The sequence below is a fragment of the Propithecus coquereli genome, unplaced genomic scaffold, assembly GCF_000956105.1.
Source record: "Propithecus coquereli isolate 6110/MARCELLA unplaced genomic scaffold, Pcoq_1.0 Scaffold1, whole genome shotgun sequence".
NCBI classification, from domain to species: Eukaryota; Metazoa; Chordata; class Mammalia; order Primates; family Indriidae; genus Propithecus; species Propithecus coquereli.
Genome location: NW_012133857.1, coordinates 18,228,589 through 18,247,165, shown reverse-complemented (window position 1 = coordinate 18,247,165; position 18,577 = coordinate 18,228,589). Strand labels below are relative to the sequence as shown.

Here is an 18,577-nt window from a genome sequence, read left to right as displayed (position 1 = left end):
AACTTAAGTCCTAACAAATTGTTAATGTTTTATTATTTCACATGTGGATTTTGGGAGATACATACATATATGACTTTTCTGAACTTTCTATGTTGAATGTGCACTGTTGTTAAATTACTTGTTTTTTCCCTGCCTGCTCTTTGAAGAAGTCATTTAGGAATAATGGGAAACAAGGGGTAGGCAAAACATCACAGTGCAGTGTTATTTCTATCTGTCTGGGAATATTTCAGCCAAAAGTTTATTTTGGGAAAAAAAAAGCCATATCACACTCTCACACACACAAAACCACAAATACTTTGGCTGCAAATTATTCTGCAGTGTTGTTGCTGTGTTGTTGCCTGTGTCTGTTCTCGTGTGTAAAGCTGCCACCCACCCATGCATGTGTTTGCAGATCCTTGTCTGTGTGCTTGTTCATGAATTAGCTCATCCTCCTCCTGGTTTAGGTTAAATTTATTCAACAGAACGAGAATTTATGGGTATAACTGTTAGCTGGAAAGCCCTTCCTCATTTCTAAGTCTTCCTTTCAAACTACATCTTCTGCTGAAATTTCTCAGTGGGATGAAATGTCGATCACTCAACCAGTCTCTTCTGTGCTACCTGGCTTTACATACGCCCTTGATGGTTCTTGGAAAATAATTGAATATTGCATTGCTTCAGTTTCTCTGCACTGGAAATGAAAGCATTTGGTATGAATCACCTCCTGAACTGTGAGGAGTTGAATTGTCTTAGTTCTGCTTGCCAAATGATCTGGAATAAAGACATCACAGTGTTTGACCCCACCCATCCCCTTCTTTTTGGTGGAAAGAGAAGCCGAAAGTAGCAGCAATATTTAATGGAACAAAGTATCAATAATAAAAAGAAACTTCCATATGAAACAGTTATATAATTTAAATTCAGCATTATCCTAAGGTAGCTGTAATGTGTGATTTTTCCATTTTGCCTTTGCACTGACAATATACCCATAATTCTTGGCGGTTATTTTCTCTCCAAAGTTAATTTCTGGGCCATTGGTGACTGCACTACCTATTGTTCTAAATTGTTGTCTTAACTACCTTTTTTAAAAATGTAATGTTAAAGGCACATAATATTGAAGACGACTCCAGGATGAACCCTGAGTTTGCAGACCGAATGAAACAACTTGATAAAGAGGCATCTTACTACCGTAACGAGTGTGGCAAGGCCCAGGCGGAAGTTGACCGGTTGCTGGAGATCCTCAAGGAGGTGGAGAATGAAAAGAATGACAAGGATAAGAAGATCGCAGAACTGGAAAGGTAAATTTTACAGTCATGCGAATTGTCAGCAGTGAGTGAACACGGATTGCTTGGTTGTCTGTCTTTGGCTGTGGTGGATTTGCAATGTAAGTTCACATTACCAGTTTGAAACAAGTTAGGGATGAGGAATATGGCCTGTTAGGCATGATGTCATGTTTCTGTGGGATACTCAGAAGGCAATTGGCTTATCTTTTGAGGGATTAGGTACCTCTTCGGTGTTTAAGGAACTGATGGTCAACTTTCGTGAGTGATTTCCATGACCTAGCATTTCTGCCAGCAATGTGTGTAAGAAATTGAGCCTTTGACTTCCTGAAACATCAGTTCTTCCGCATCAAAGGTAAACGTTTGTGGTTTAGGTTTGCCTTAAACACAAAAATATGGAAGAATATAGTTGGGAATTCTTCATGCAAGATAGGGGAAGGGGGAGGAGCTCATATCCTTTGGTTGTCTTTTGACACACCACAACAGATTTATCCCTGAGGTCTATGTTTCGAGAAGACCTTACAGCACATGGTAAATAAATATACTTGAACAGGGCCTATGTGATGCAAATTATGTCTAAAAACAAAGAGGATCATATCAGGGTTTCAGAGAATTTAGATTTTCAGATAAATCATATCCATATTGTATTTATGTACAGCACGGACTCTAAAAATAAGCTTGCTATTAATGCTTTTTTCTGTACTTCATGTAAGGAAAAACTTTCTCAGTAATCTTACGTAACTCCATAACCTCTGAGAATTTCTTATTGCTTCAGCAATAAAGCAGAATTTGTCTTTCCTAGATTTAGTGCATATGGAAGAGATCAGAAAATTTTGAATAAATCAGTGAATGTTTGCCAGCTTTGATCGAGACACTAGTGAGGCCCTAAAGGTCTTCAAGACAAACTCAAAGTAGCTCTCTGTCGTCTTGTGGAAAAATCATGGGCTTTAATGACAGAAAGACCGGGATTCAAATTTTGCCTCTGTTTTATGCCAGCTCTGTGGCTTTGAATCTTGTTAGAAGTGAATTTCTAATAATCTATTAAAATGTATCACACTTTGCAAACACCTGGTCCCTGCATAGGGTAGATACTTACATCATTATGAAGAGCTGAATGCTAAAACAAATACATTCTCAATATTAATTGGCTCTGTATTAAATGAATTGTTAATTTCCAATAAAATTTCAACAATATTTTGGAATATAGTATTTAATACAAATTCTCAATTAATATTTGTCATAATCTTAGCATTAGTTCGATGATAATCTGATTTTTATTCCATGTGATCAATTTTAGCGATAAAGTCAAGGATTTCTTTTTTCCTGAGGTAACTATACAAATTAAAATCCTTAAAAGGTTTAGTTTTAAAATGTGAGAATGTTCTGCCAGTCTACTGATTCTTAAAAAGCTGGAAACACTGTTGATTTTAGATGTATCTACATTTCAGGACAAAAATTTTTCTTAAAAAGCTAGCATGAGAACACAGGGAAGTTATGATCATACCTCTTCTGTTGGTGTGAGAATTGAGACTTTGGAAAGTTGAAGGACACATTCTGGAGATCGTGCCTGTGGTCAAAGAGATGTGAAACTATGATGTAGGTTTCCCGACTCCTGCTCCACTGCTCTGCGAAGTAGTGAGCCATACGGAGGAAGCCCTAGATAATGATACTGATAATATTAATAACAGTAATTATAATCATAATAATAGGATATATATACTCTATGCTCACAGTGTACCAGGTACTCTGCTAAACACTTGACCTGCAATACTATATATCATTTAATCTTATCCACAACACGGAAATTATCATTATCCCCTTTTTACTGATAAGAAACTATGACTTATATAGATTTAAGTGACTTCCTCCAGGTTGCAGAGCTCGTAAGAATCAAAGTCAGAATTTGAACCCTGGGCTGACAGATGAGCCACTGAGAACAATCTCTGGGCCAGAAGGAAGAAGCTGGTCCAGTAGCACCAAACACTCATGCCGCCAGCAGAGAACCTCCCTGAGCAGGCATTGCTGTCGGGCCACAGGAGATCTGTCTCTTCTTTATGAGCTTTCATGAGGGAAAGTGATGTGCCCCACATTTAGCAGGCATTTTTCTGCACTAAACCAGCTCCCCAGAACTGTAATTGAAAATCAGGATCAGCTACTATAAACATTTACATATAAATAGCTTAATTGGCTCGTTGAACAAACAGGTCTTAGCTGGACACTATGGCCATTAAATCATCAAGAATATTCACATTTTTATTTCTTCAATATGGAATGCATTAAAGCAGCAGTGATTTTACAGGCATTTATCTTTATGTACTTTCTGCACATTTTCTTTATCTCTGCCTTTGCCTCTCCTTAAAGCTGATGCCTCCCAGGCACTGTAATTCATAAAACGTGTGCTGGGACCGGATTCTGTCCCAGTTCTCTGCCTGCCTGTGTCTTGGGTCCAGCAGCAGAACATAGTCTGGGAAATGTCTGAGCCCTAGTCCCAGCCCAGGTCCCTAAGGAGGTGGGGGTGGAGATACAGAGGGGAAATTGCTTGGGAAAAGGAGGGTTCAGCCTTGGCCTGCCTTTCTGAAGCATTATCTGCTGGGCTACATATGTATTCCGACCAAAACATCTTCCTCGAGCTGTGAGGCAGCCTTTTTCAAATGGGGCAGTATCGCCATATGCTGGCTTAAACTACACAATTTATACCTCATAATGTTGGGAACTGGAGATTTCTTAGTAATGTGACATATATCTCCATTTTGGAGTCATGAAGAAGTGTTTGCAATTAAGTTTGTGATTTTGAAAACCAAAATATTGAAGTTGAAATAAATTTGTGGTCTCTGGTTTGTAATGTGACCTACCAGAGTGAAAAGAAATCTTTTAAAAGCAGCAAGCATTCAAAAATATTCCAGAACTTCAGTCATACGCAACAAAAGATGCGAGGTTAGGAATAACTCAGAGGACCCTGACAGTGGCCCATTTCTCTCTCAGAGGGCGGTTTGTGTTTATGTTCTATTCCGTTAATCTTCCCATTTTTGATTTTCTCCCCAATGTATACATTCCGAATAGCACATGGCTGGTGTTTACATTTACCTCTTAAATTCCACGTGAATGATGTTTTTCATCAGCCATTAAAGATTTTTCTTTTTAAAGTGCATTTTGTTCTAGTGTGGTCCCATGTGCAGTTTTGCCTGTAAACTCTTGCACTTGAAGCTGATGGCCCAGTGGGGAGCTTCTGCCTTGGACTGCAGGCCGCTCTTGCAGGGGAAGTTTGCTACAGGGTGCGAGGTAGGCCTTGAGTAAGTCCCTGAGAGTGAGTCCAAATCAGGCTGAAGTCTTTATTCCATCACCAATGTCAGGTGTCACGTATATTATAAGGCCAAGTAGCTAATTAAACCTCAGAAGCAGTGAACTATGTGGTGCTTCTGTGTCAGTGCTCATCAGGGTCTCTGAGTTTTATTTAGTTTCAGGATTAATCTTTCGGTGCCTTAGGGGAGAGAGAGAGGTTAAGAGGGTCTGTTAAATAAGACCTGCCGCCACTCGATTTCTCACATCCTATGCAAGGTAAGGAATCAGTCCGGTGACCTTTCCTGTAATTATCTTAAACATATTAGGGATTTTGTAGGTATTTGTCTCAAGGATGCCGAATACCCAAATTGAGGCCTCAATCACATCTCTCCCCACTATGGAGAGGAGGGTGGGTCCTCTTATGGGTTCCAGCCATGAGGCATAACATCAGAATGGAAAACCAGGTTCCACGTAATTATCTGCATCAAGGACTAGTACTACCAGACATTTGGACTTTGAGAAATCATTTTAGATGTCTCAAAGAGCCTTATCTAATGTTGAGAAAGAGATCATTATTTTTTTTTTTCTGAGTTGCTCAATAGTGTGCTGACATAATTTCTTCGATGCCTTTCAGGACTCTTTTCAAAGCATAAACTTAAGCTTTATTTTTATTTTTAAATTATAATATGTTCTAGAAGTTTCATGGTATGTGGAAGAAACTTGATGCCAATTTTATTTGTTTTGATATAAACTCTTCTTGCTGAGTAATTTCCACTTATGTTTGTTAATGTATTTGAAGGAATTTCTTGAAAACAAGTGACAGATGGTTATATACCATGCCTAGCAACCTTTTGGCGAGGGTCATGGATCTTATGAACACCTTTAAGAATTTTATGAAAACTAAGAACCCTTGGAAGAGGCAACTTAATGTTAAATGTGTGCTTGCTGTTTCAGTTTAGGATTCCCTAAAGCTCGGCCACGGACCTCAGTTTAATTTCCTCTGATCCAGAAGGATTTGAAATGGCAGCTGGTGCCATTGTTGCCAAAGTCCCCACAATGACCACGGTCTGACCTAACTCATTTTTGATCAGTTGAGCATTTGTGATCACAGAACTCTCTGCCAGGGGGATTTCAGATACGAGGGATTATCAAATCAACACTTTCACCATGTGTTTAATCTTAAATTTTCTCTTTCAGTTTTATTGTTATAGTCAACACTGTCTTCATTTGAAATGTTCTAGTTTAAGCTTTATCCTAAGGATTTGTTTTATTTTGTTTTGTTTTTCCTTCCTGTATGAAACACCTAAAACTTTCTTACAGTATGGAACAGTGGGGTCCCACTGAGTGGACAGCTGATAAAAGTATTTGTTTATCCACTTTGTTTTTGCAAAGGGCATTTTATAGGTTAACAAAATGAATGTCCACTATGTGCTCCTTTTGTAGCTTGAAAGATGAGTATGATTTTTTTTTTGTTTCTTATTTTATTTTTTGCTTGGCATTAAGACTACTGTTTTGACTGATTAGAAGGGCATGTTAGATATTTTTGTACAAATAAGTTATCAAGCATCTGGATATTTTCAGCGATGAAGTCAGAACCTCATTTTCACAACTGAAAAAAATTACCCTCAGCTTTGGAAGTTCCTCTGTCCTTGCTTGGGAGGCTGATGGGCAGGTGGCACCCCACCAAAAGCCCTCCTCACTGGGGCTTTGATCATTGTTAGGTACAGCGCTCTGTAAGCATCTAAAATGGAAATCTTTGAACCAAAAGCCAAATTGCTCAGCTCCTTTTGGTTTTTAGGGATGAAGGAAAAATATCTCATAGGATATAACTATCCAACTTACTGGTTCAAATAAAAATCTTTCTGACATCCATGCTTGCTGCCAGGTCTAATACCTTAGTAATTTCCATTTCAGTTTATTAAATAATAAAATTTTATATGCACACAGATAGGAATTTTATTCTTGCAGAGAAGGGCTAATGCTGTCATTGCACTGTGGGAGCACACCTCTGGTTCACATCAGTGCTTGTTATAATTATGCGTATGAGAGCAAATACCAGTTCCTTAGGTATGATATTTAATGTAACAGCTTACAGCATGTGCCCAGGGCTTTTTGGGGGTGATATCGATAAAAGTTTGCTTCGTTTGGTTATAAACCTGCTAATATAACATCTGTTGGCTGTATGTTTAAAACTAATGCGTTTCCTTCCTTTTATTCTCTTTTGCTATCCCTTTTCCTTTCCGCTTATCCTCCAAATTGCTGCTTTCACCCTTGCTCCAATCAGCTTGACTCTCAGGTCAGTACTTTCAGTTTTTCTTCTAACTGCCTTTCCCTCCTGAGCTCAATTTATTGCTTGCACTTGTTTAACAAACACGTTTCTGAAATGGTTTTCCTCTGGCCACTGCATTTTCTTTTTTTTTCCATTTTATCCCATGCCTAGGGAAGGTTTATTTTATCAGAAGCCCGTATAGGTGGGAAAAGGCAAAGAAGAAGTTGGAAATAAACCACGACTGGATTACTTGATTAATTCTATTCCTGGATTATAAAATCAGTAAGACAAAGCATCGTGATAACTCCCCCATGCATGTCTCCCAAGCCGCCCAGAAAATTGACTGCATGATGATACAACATGTAGCTGTGGAAAAAACAAAATGCAGGATGCTAAATTTAACCTAGGAGAACAAAAGATCTGCCCGTGACACAGCAACTTAAAAGCTAAATTTAATAGCGCAAATCGTTCAGACTTTTCGCTTAATAAATCACTGTGTTTTGAAAGATTTATAATAGTTTTTTTAAAGTCACTTTTGAAAATTATCAGTGTGTTGGTAACATATTGTACACACATGTTATTTCCTGACATTGTTTTGGTTTTAACTTTCTAACTTCATTTTTATTAGCCCTAAGACATACTTTAATTACCTAGGGCATAGCATATGGAACCAAGTGTAAAACTAGATTCATTGTCGACTGTGAGCACCCTGATATTAAGAAGTGAAATGGACATTGCGTTTGAAAATGCATCCTCGGTTTGATTCCTCTTAATGTAGGAGGCCCAAGCCAATAGTTTCTTCTTCCTTAAGTCAAAGAAGGCTTCTCTTTCTAATAACATACAGTGGAATATGTAGTGATTTCTTTAACATTCAATCAGTGAGTTTCCTAAAGGATATTCATTCTGTGATTTGAGGCTATCTAAACTTCAATAAAAGAAAGCTTCAAATCAAAGTGGTAGTCAATATAGTTATTATTTTGAGAGGTAAGATATATTATTTTCTTCTCTTTTTGCTGGGTCTACACCCCTTTGTTCTGTCGTATCACCCAAGCCACTAGACAAGTGTATTTATTGCAGCAGCAAATAATTTCAGAACGAGGTCTCCTGCTCACATACCACTTTTGTCCCCCTGCTGGCTCCCAACTCCATTGGCTTGTAGTCCTTGGCTACTTCTCTGCGGTTTGCACATACCACACTGGGTATCCTACAGGCACTGCTCGAATTTCATCACACTGAAGGAAGCCCCATTCTTAAAAGTTTCCCAAATAGAGGTCTGATGAGCGATTAAAAGCATGACCCTAGAGAACTGCTCTCACCAAAAACCCAATGACTGTTAATTCACTTTCTGGAATAGAACAGATCTGGTGCCTCTATGTGCAGAAACACAGACTTCATAGTGTCGGGGGGCAGGGGTTTGTCTACATGCATCCAAACCTTTCCTCCAAGTTTCTGATCCACTCATTCAGTGAAACTTTAAGCTTTTCTCCTTGTCTGTCTTTTTTGTTTTCTGTCTCCTTTTGCCTTTCCTTTGCTGCCCCTAACCTGTACCTCTTAACATTGAAGCCCTTGAGACCAGGGACCCCTTTTGCTCTTGTACCTCGGGCTCCCTGCTGGGGCCTTAAGTTTTTTGTCCATATTCTGCTGTGTTTTTTATGTGCCAGGAGCTTTATTGGGTAGTAGTTCTTTTTTTCCTATTTCATGGTGAACTCTGGCTTTCAGAAGACAGGGTGCAGGGTTAAGGCTGGGAGAAGTCATGGGTAGCCAGGGGTACTTTGGCAAGGGGCAGGGTGTGCTGACTGAGTTTGGTAAAATGTACATGCCAAATCTCGTGGGATGGACTACAGGGGTTAAATCAAGGTTCAGATCGTTCCAGTTTCGTTAACCTATTGCCCTAAATGAACACAATAGAGAAAACGTGTAGTCAGTGTGAATAATCTCTGATTGTATTTTTGGTGTAGAAGGAATCGGGCAGCCCTGCCCTCCTGGAAACAAAAAAGTCTGTGGAGTCCTGGAAGCTTTCTTGAGCTTTGACAAGTTTCCAGAGTTAACTGTGCTTTTTTCCCAACCACTTCCAGGTTTACCAGTCAAAATAAAATGAAATGTAATAATTGAATTGAATACAGGATCTCTGGCCCACATGCTTTCTTTATATGGCTTACAGTTGAGACACATATATGTGTGTGTATGTATATATATGTCTGTATGTATATACACATATCATGTATTTTAGAAAAATGATGTCTGGTCTTTCCTGCTGTAGTAGTTTATGATCTGCCCTGCACATCCCCACTTCCCAATATGAAGTTGAAAACTTCACTGAGTCTTGGGGCTTTTCTGTGTGCTGTGGATTCCACAGGAAGTTCTCCCCTCCAGCTATTTTAGATGACTTCATTTCCTTTTCAAACTCTATGTGGACTCTCATGCTTAAATGCAGGTGGACATGTATTAAGCATTGGGTTTGGTAAAATGCAAATGTCATACTCTAAACCTCTTCATGTCTCCACTCCAGTAAACTCCAGTTCTGTCAGGAATCTCTATACACAAACCAGTGGGAAGATGGAGCAGTTTAACAGGATCTCTGCCTTGCACTCAGGGGGAGGGTTTATGTGGAACTTGCTCATTTCTAGGAACTATTTGTGAGATGAGCGTGTGACTTATGACAGATGAGGTTATCTCCGTAAACGTACGCAGCAATTGACTAAAAAAGGAAAAAATATCCTTTGGGATTTAGTTCAAAATCCTGCCAGAGAATCAACCAAGCAGAACCAGAAGGCTCAGCCCTCTCCCGGACCCTCCCAGCCTCCAGCTCACTTTGGATCCTGGTTCAGAAATTTCCTTGTTTGGGCCTCAGTGTCCCCTCTTGGAGAGGAGGGAGCCATCGCTGGCGCAAGGCTCCTGGGATCCTCCCGGCACGTGGGCATCACATGTCTGATGAAGGGGCTGTCGGTGATGGACTGAGTACACTGCCCTGCAAACAGGCTCAAGCTGATGGCTGGCGCCTGGCAGCAGGCGTGAGCTCATTATTATAGAGTCACTTCAAACACTTCTACCAAAATAAACTCTCTGTGATGTTTCCCCAAAGCTGAACACTGTGCTCTCAATCCCTCATTCTTCTAGCAAAAGATGAAGTCACTTCTCCCAGACCTCAGAGGCCTGTTGCCCAAAGAAATAATGAAAAACACCTTTCCCAGAGCATCTTTTTATTGTTCTTCAATTTTCTCTTTGCTGGGGTCAGTTCTCTGCCCCATTCCCTCTACAAATACATAGTGAGTACCTACTGTGTGCTAGGTTGGGCACTATGTGCTGGCCCCACATTTACAAATACCTGTTGAAAAACTGACCAAACTGTTTAAGAAATGCTGCATATTACATTCTTCCTTTTAATATTCATGATGCAGGTTGATAATAATAAAAATAATAATAGAAATAACAGGAGTAGCAGCAGCAACAGTAATACAATTGGCACTAAGTGCGAGCACTGAATTAATCATATTTTCTGTAGTATTTATTTCTCACAATAACTGAGGTTGGACTGTCATTTCTTTCATATTGGAGAAGAGGAAACTGAAATTCATAAAAGCTGAGTATTTTGCTCAAGTTAATACAACTAGTAAGTGAAATAGTTAGGTTTTTTCCCCCAGAGTTAATCGTTTCTGATTTACAAATTGAGTCGTTTACCACTTCTGCTCCAATGACATAGTAAAAGCTCTGAGAAGGTCTGCAGTGAAGAAACCTGTGCAATTTTGTTCAATTCTTGGTTTCCCAAATGTGGCGTTCATAGAATGTATTCCATGAAGCGCTGTGGGAGAAAAGTGTTCTGCCTGCTGTGTAGCTGGCCTCTCCCTTCACTCTGAGATTCACCTCCCTTCTCCCCCACTTTGGTACTTCCTATACGAATCCTGCCCCGCCAGGTCCAGTGCAGGGGTTGCCTCTTCCACCACGCCTTCCCTGACCCCACTAGACTGGCCTCTGGCTCCACACACTGGGGCTGGCAGTCATGCTCTTGAATGTTGTTGAATAAATGGTGAAGAAAGAACTACCCATTAGCTCTGTCTCACCCCTACTACCCTTTTCTCGGTGGGATATCTAGCTTGAGACAGGAGGCCCTGAGAAAAGATATAATTGGTTTTCTATCAAGCCTGGATGCTTGAAAGTTCAAGAAAAATAAAGATAGAAAAAAAGGAAAGGAGTATTTCCATATTAACTTTTCTCACTTTCTCTCCTTACTTTCTCCTTTTCCTCTCTCTCTCTTGTTCCCTCTCTCCCTCTTTCTTCCTCTCCTCCTTGAATATTCACTGAAATCCTTCTCCATGTCTGTGCAGGGAAGGTGTTGGGAATATAGCAGTAAAACAGACATGATCCCTCCCCTCACTGAATTCAAAGACCAACACTTCCTATAAGGAAGGATTTGGCCACTAAGAAAAATAATTTGTGTCATTTATACTAATAACTGGAAAACCTGGGTTTCAGGTGTGTTTTTTTTCCCCCTTTTCCTGTTGGGGTTGAATGGGGTTATCCACAGGTCAGAAAATTATTTCCTTCTTTAAAGCTGCCTTATACTAATGCTAACATTTCTGGTGAAGTGTCAGAAAATTTTATGCCCAAGCAAAACTGGGAGAAAGCCAGAAATGGGCTGATTTTGCTTTGGGTGCAGATATTTTATTGGGGATGGAAAAAAAGTTGTTTTCCCTGATTTACAGCTCCTGCAAACATAAAGTGGGTTCTATATTTAGAAATGGTTTTTGAACCTTTGAGGTACAGCCAGGGGTTGGTGCTTGCACCTTTCCGATCCTGGCCTTGGTGGGGCTTGCCATGGCTAATGTTCTGCTGAGCCAGCTCTGATTTATAGAAGGAGGGTTTTATGCTCCATATTGTTTTTCTATTTAGCTTTTGCTAGTCTGGTGCTCTATCTGTACCTTCTAGAACGGTGAAGATTGAAATAAAACAATTGGCATTGGCGTCAAAATGTTTTGTAGGCAGTAAGTTTCCGAGGTTCCTCGGGAAAACGACAGCAGCAAAATCAAGAGATGGTTTCAGGTAGGTCTTATAAGACTTGGCCCAGAATAAGAGATACTGAGTTGATGGAGTTAGCTGTTCATCTGTATTTTTTTCAAAATCTTTTCTTGTCTCTCTCCCTCCTGTTCTCTTGGCTTTTGGTTGGTACTACCATATGGATGAATATCAGCAAATAGTAAATCTCTCAAGATATGTTAGCTTTTTCTGTAAATGTTGAGAAGGGGAAGGAATTTTTTAAAAAAATAGTTTCTCAGTATTATTATAAATCACTTTCTAGAAAAATAATATCTTATTTCCTTTATATGGCTTTTCTTATGAAATGTGAATTCTGTCACTTCATTACCCACAATACTAGCTCAAGTTGTAGGGAAACCCAACCATGCAGTGACTGGGACTTTCTTCCCTGTTGGGTGAGGGTGCTTGGGATTTCTACACTGTGTAATGTCACATTTTTGTGAAGCCTACATTTTGGGGGGATCCTATTTAAAAATGAGTGGGTACTATGTGTGTTTCTCTGCTGAAAATACATTGTTTTTATATCTAAGAAAAGCTTTGGAAATTTTCTCTATGGGGGATTCTGATGATTTTAATATTTGCCGCTCTTTAATTATACTGTAAATTCAATAAATACTACATAGATGAAAATTAATTACAATATGAAACTAAGTAAATATGAAAAATAGAAGAAAATAGGAAGCCAGAAATCAGCTGATGTTGCTTTTAGGTGCAACTATTAATATTTTATTAGGGATAGAATTTTTAAAAAATATTTTCTAATTTACAGCTCCTGCAAACACAAGTGGATTCTGTAGAATTATTTTTGTAGCAAAAGTTTAATTCTAGAAACTATAGAAATGGATTTTGGAATGGAAATAAATTTCCCCTTGAAAAGCCTCTGTGGCTCCTTTTTCAGTCCAAGAACAGTGAGACTCGTGTTTTAACTCCAGCTTGCAGAATTCAAACACGCAGACATTCTCTTGCAGTTTTTTTATTTTTTAGATTGTTAATATTGTTGAGATAAGCACTTATTGGTATACACAGAGCTATATGTACAATAATTTATACTTCACAGTAATTTTTTTCAACGAAAGGTGAAAAGTGTGTGGTTCTCACAGTGTTTTGGAGAAATGCACTATTTCTTGTGAGACTCTACCCATTATCGTGAAGACACAATGGTGAACACAAGCAACACTTGAGACATTTTAACCTGGGTAGGGCAGTATTTCATACAGAGAACTGCTTTGCAAGTTTTTACTCTAGGTCCTGGGAAAATCCCCTTTGAGAGTTTGGAGAACATAACTACCACCTTTCTCAGATGGGAGCATGAAGTAACAAATAGTCTCTCACTGGCCTTTGGTGTTGGTCAACTGGAATATTTCTGTGGCTGAACAGATCTTGATGTGATGTGTGAGTTGAAGTGTAAAAGAGTGGTTTTAAATTTAACTTCAGAACCCTCTGCTATTTAATCATATGTCAGTTTGATGGTTCCAAGGACAGCATGATATGTTGCTCCCAGATAATTACCGTGGAGAGAATGAGTTGGTTATAATAATGAATAACTGGGGAATCTTCTGATAACCTGCAATGAATGGGCCTTGGTGAGAAACACTCACTGGGTAATTGGCAGAGAGGTGTCCTATCGCCTTGCTGAGTGTGGGTGCTCTTCCACCACCTCAGCATGCAAAGTAGGGGCTTTTTAGGGATTCCTGAGCAGATAAAGAAGCACTGCTGTAGGATTCCACATGTGTTTTTTCTCCTAGACTTGTTATTACTTTATATTCATATTTCACTCATAATCCAAGTTATTTACTCTGTTACCTATTGTTCAAATATTAAATGTAGAAAATTAAATAAACCACATTCTAAGAAACATCATCCTCATTGCTATAGCACTTGGGACAAGATGCTTCATTTCTTTAAGCCTATCTCTGTGTCTGTAAATGGAGACAGTTGTAACTTATCCCTCATGGGCTTGTGGTGGGGATGCACACTGCACGTGGAGCACAGTCCTGGCACATACTAATGTTCAGTAAGTGGCAGTGGTTGTGGTTGTACTTTACGGTTGCGGCGAAGGTTTTCCTGGCAGGAGTGACAGGTGAGAGTAGGGGATTGATGCAAGGGAGCGGTGGGCTGCCCCCATTGCCTTTCCAGTTGTAAAACACTGAGTTGCTGGAATAGAGACTTTAAACTTCTTCTCCTTAAGCAACAGAGAGATTTTTAAGGCAAAGGTGGAAAACATCATCATCCTACTGAATGCTTTTTTCCTCAGGTATATGAATAAGTGAACGTAGAAAATCCAACATGCTTATCAAAAAGTAATTTTTATAAATCTGTAAACTAATTCATTCAATACTTGTTTGTCTTTTGTGAGGACTTATTTTTGATTTTCTTGGAACTAGATAGCCAGGATTCAGCTTCTGCCTTTCCGTATTCATGCGTAAAAACCCTGATGTTGAGTTTAGAGGATGGGCCAACTATCTAAATGTGTTCCTTCATCCATTTATTTATTTTTTATTCACTAACTTACTCACTTTTATCAAATAGTAATTGTATGTCTGCTCTGTAACCAGTACATGGTGTAACTAGAACTACCCCCAGAAGCCTCATCGTGGGAGACAGAGAGAGATGAATAGAATTTATGATATGATATCTATGCAAGTGGTATAATATCATATGTACTGTTTTGCACCTTGGCTTTTTTATTTTTATTTTTTTGTTGCAAAATCTCTTTGACATCTTCCCATATCCATACATAAAGCTTTCCATTCCTTTTTACCTCTGCATACTATTCCATTGCACCTGTCTCCTCCTGATGGACTTCTGGGTTGTTTCAAGTCTTTTCCTTTCATGCAGACTGCTATAATTAATAACTTTGAATAGACATAATTTCATGTATATATAAATATTAATATATCTGCAGGATAAATTCCTAGATGTGGACTTGTGAGGACAATACTTTTCTAATTTTTGTAGATTTTCTAGATTCTAGATTTCAGTTGCCTTCTACAGAGACTAAACAATTTACTGTCCTATCAGCAATGTGTAAGAGTATGTCTTTTCCCATGAACTTGCCAGGGCAGTGTGCTTTTTTTTTTTTTCCCCAAAGAGCCAGGGTCTCACTCTGTCACCCAGGCTAGGGTGCAGTGGCATGATTATAGCTCACTGCAATCTCAAAGTCCTAGGCTCCAGCAGTCCTCCTGCCTCAGCCTCCTGAAGTGCTGGAACTACAGGCATGTGCCTTTATGCTCCGTTGATGTTAAAAATTTTTTGTAGAATAGGGTCTTGGTATATTCCCCAGGCTGGTCTTGAACTCCTGGCCTCAGGTGATCCTCCTTCCTCGACCTCTCAGAGTGCTGGGATTACAGGCACCATGCTTGGCCTACTCAAACTTTTTTATCTTTGTTGATAAGGAAGGTAAGAACCAGCATTTAATTATAGTTTTGATTTGCTTTTATTTTATGACAAGTGAAGATGGATATGTTTAAATATTTTTATACTTTGTATATTCTTTTGTTGGTCTTTTTTTATGTATTTGTAAAAGTACTTTACATATGAGGAAAATTATCCATTTGTCTTTGTTCTGGGTTTTAAATGCTCCACTTCATCACTGCCAGTTCATCACTTTTCTTTCGATTTTGCTAATGGTGGTTTTTGTTATGCAGAAAATTTTTAAAAATTATTTTTATGCAGTCAAATGTATTAAGTCTTTGCTTTTATGTCTTCTCAATTTTGTGTCATGGTTAGAAACCCCTTCCACACTACAAGATTATAAGAACAATTGTCCTGTGATTTCTTTTAGTATTTTTATGGTTTGTGTCATAGTTTGGACTCCTCTAACAAAATATCACAAACTGGGTGCTTTATAAACAATGGCAATTTCTTTCTCACAGTTCTGGAGGGTGGGAAGTCTGAGATCAAGACATCTGGTGAGGGCCTGCTGTCTGCCTCATGGACAGAGTCTTCTCACTGTGTCCTTACAAGGTGGAAGGGGCAAACAAGGTCCCCTAGGCTTTTTTTTCTATAAGAGCATAATGCCCTTTCTAATCACCTCCCAAAAGTCCCCACCTCCTAATACCATCACCTCAGGGGAAAGGATTATTTCAATGTATGAATTTTTGGGGGGACACGACATTCTTTTAGTGCTTTTATGTTTCTGTTTTTTCGCATTTAAGTTTTTGAACCATCTGGAATTTATCTTAGCGTAAGGTATGAAGTATGGATATAACTTTATTTTTTTTCCTAGGTCAAGTGAAGTTTAAATGTCACTTTTTCCATTTGCCCTTTACTGGAGCTAGACCAGCCCAGATTAGGTTAGTCTGTTGTAAGTTCTTGTAGTTTCCCACCAGAACATGGGGCACACTCTTAATTGCTTGTCCAATGTCTGTATTTCAGTCTAGAGTGGAACTTCTATCTGGAAAGGATGTGCCTTATCCAACCAGTGCCTACAAAATAGTAGACACTTAATAAATATTTATAGAATGAAGAAATAATGTGAGTTGTAAAGAAATGAAGTTACAAGGAGGTAGAGACTGAGTGATTAGATGCTGTGGAAAGGCATGCAGAGTAGAATGTGAGTCACTGAGGCAGCGACAGAGGGGAACCAAGTCAAGGGGGCAGTGACAGATCAGCCAGTTCTTGCTATGTGGGACAATATTACAAACCTGTGTCTGAAGTCACCTTGGACCCTGAATGACTTTTCCATGCCCTCCTGTGAGACCCAGGAGGAAGAGATCCCTACCTAACTATTGGAGGATGTAGGAGCAGGCATGGAAAATACGGCAGGAGCTAAGAACAGAGAGATTTGGGCTAAGCCATGCTTTAGACGCTTTGCATTAGCTAGGTGGCCCTGCCGAGTAGGCAGATTGGAATGAAAATCCGAAATTTGGCAAAGAGGCATTCCCCATGGCACAGGCTGGCAAAATCTATATGAATGTCCTGGGCATTCAGAGGAGTGAGGTGTTGGGGAAGTTTCTATGAATGTGATGGTATTTGAACTGGACTGAAAAAATGGAAAAGATTTTACCAGATGTGTGGAACTAGGTGGGGAGCCTGAGGAATGCAACAGAAATGGGAAGATACAGGGCATGCTCAAAAGTAAAGGAGGTTGGAGGCTGTAGCTTAGGCTCTGAGTAGGGCAAAGAAGGACAAAAAGGGTCCTCCAGGACAGGCGAAAGCTTTGAGCACTTAGCTAACACATTTTGAACTTCTTGAACCTGGGAAGAGCATAGTCAGGAGTATCTTTGTGGGCAATTAATCCTGTAGCATCTCTGTGCTGGAGGGGCAGGCAGTAGTAGCCCAAGCTAGAAAAAACAGTGATGAAGAAGAACAAATAGGTTTAAGAGATGTAGGGACAATTAATGAAAAATTTTTTAAAAGACAAAAACATAAGAAGCATCAGCTTGTATCTCTATTCTCCTTTAGTTTCTAGAAGAACAAACAATACCATGTTTCCACAAGCAAGAAAGGAAAAATAAACAAAAAACCCAGCTACTCTAAGAGCAGGAAGAAAATAAAGGCACGGCGGAAGATATTTTGCTTTGGTAGTCTGTAGCTGTTGATACTGTAGCAGCAGAAATAAGAAAAGACTTTGTTGGGTACTTACTGCGTGCTAGGCATGGTGCTATGCATTCTGCAAGGTTGACCTCATGTTTTCTTTACAGCAGCTCCAAGACAGTAGGTGCGATAAGTCCGTCCCATTTTTGAGATGTGGAAAGCAAAGCTCAGGGAAGTTAAGCAACTTGTCCACCCTCACACAGCTATTAAGCAGTGGAGCCAGAATTCAAACTCAGCCAGTTTGACTCCAGAGCTGAAATCTTAAACACTGCCTCCTATTCCACAGTGAAACTTTTTGTGCTAGTATAAATTGGTTTGGCCCAAGCACTCTTGGGACCACAGGGACCACTCTTTAATGTGCTTCTTTTGGGGTAGAAAGCTATTTCTATAACACAAAGGATTCCAAGCCTTGATGAAAACCTCTTATAATGGAAGTTGAGAAGCTGTTTGTGTTGGCAGTTCCAGCAGGCTTTTTTGAGCTGTTGGTCCGAGTCTTTGCCCTCTGTTGAGCAGAAATGTGAAATTCCTGTCTCTGAAGTGAGTTTGAGTGGGCCCAGTGAGTGGGCCTCCGTGGAGGCAGCCGCTTTGTAGGTGGGAGACAGTCATCAGCTCTGAATCATAGACGGCGGCGATGGGGGAAGACCTTGGGCCATCCATCCTTCCTGCCTGCTTAAGATGGTTCCCTGCGGGGAATTCTGGGGAAGCAGCCAAGAGAAAAGATGTATTTTCAGGAGGGGTTTTTCTGCTTCTTCCAGGAATCATTTTTGGGACTGTTCTTCATGGCCCCACACAGTGTGTGATTAGAGAATCCCAGCAGCATAAAAGCTGAAAAGAAACGAAGGCCTTAGTTGTGATATATGATGATTTTTTTCCCCTTTGGAAAACGAAACAGCTCTCTGAAGGAGAGAAGGACTTCTCTGCAGCACAGTGTCTGCATCTGCCTTGATCTTGTCTGATACAACTGGGAGCGCCGGTGGCACTTCACAAAGCCAAGGCTGAGAATTCAAACCGCGCACCGGTGCCCCTGTCCAGGCAGTAGTCATACCGTGGAGTCACCCCTTCCTCATCATTCTGTTAGGTCGGAGGGTCGGTATCATGCCGTCAAGACATAGGGTCTTCCTCCTACAGAGCTTGGGTGCTTCGTTTTTTTTTTAAACTTTTAAACTTTAAACTTTAATGACTGTCTGTGTGCCTGACACAAAGGATT

The 18,577-nt window shown here is 39.8% G+C and overlaps 1 protein-coding gene across 2 annotated transcripts in view; it reads left to right on the top strand.

Annotated features, from left to right (window-relative positions):
- Positions 1-18,577, top strand: part of ERC2 (ELKS/RAB6-interacting/CAST family member 2) — an 894,383-nt gene that overhangs the window by 448,074 nt on the left and 427,732 nt on the right. For both annotated transcript variants that reach the window (XM_012646861.1, XM_012646788.1), the window contains 2 exons: positions 1,078-1,271; positions 6,817-6,828. In XM_012646861.1, coding sequence (XP_012502315.1) covers positions 1,078-1,271; positions 6,817-6,828 — 206 coding nt within the window. The remainder of the gene's footprint in view (positions 1-1,077; positions 1,272-6,816; positions 6,829-18,577) is intronic.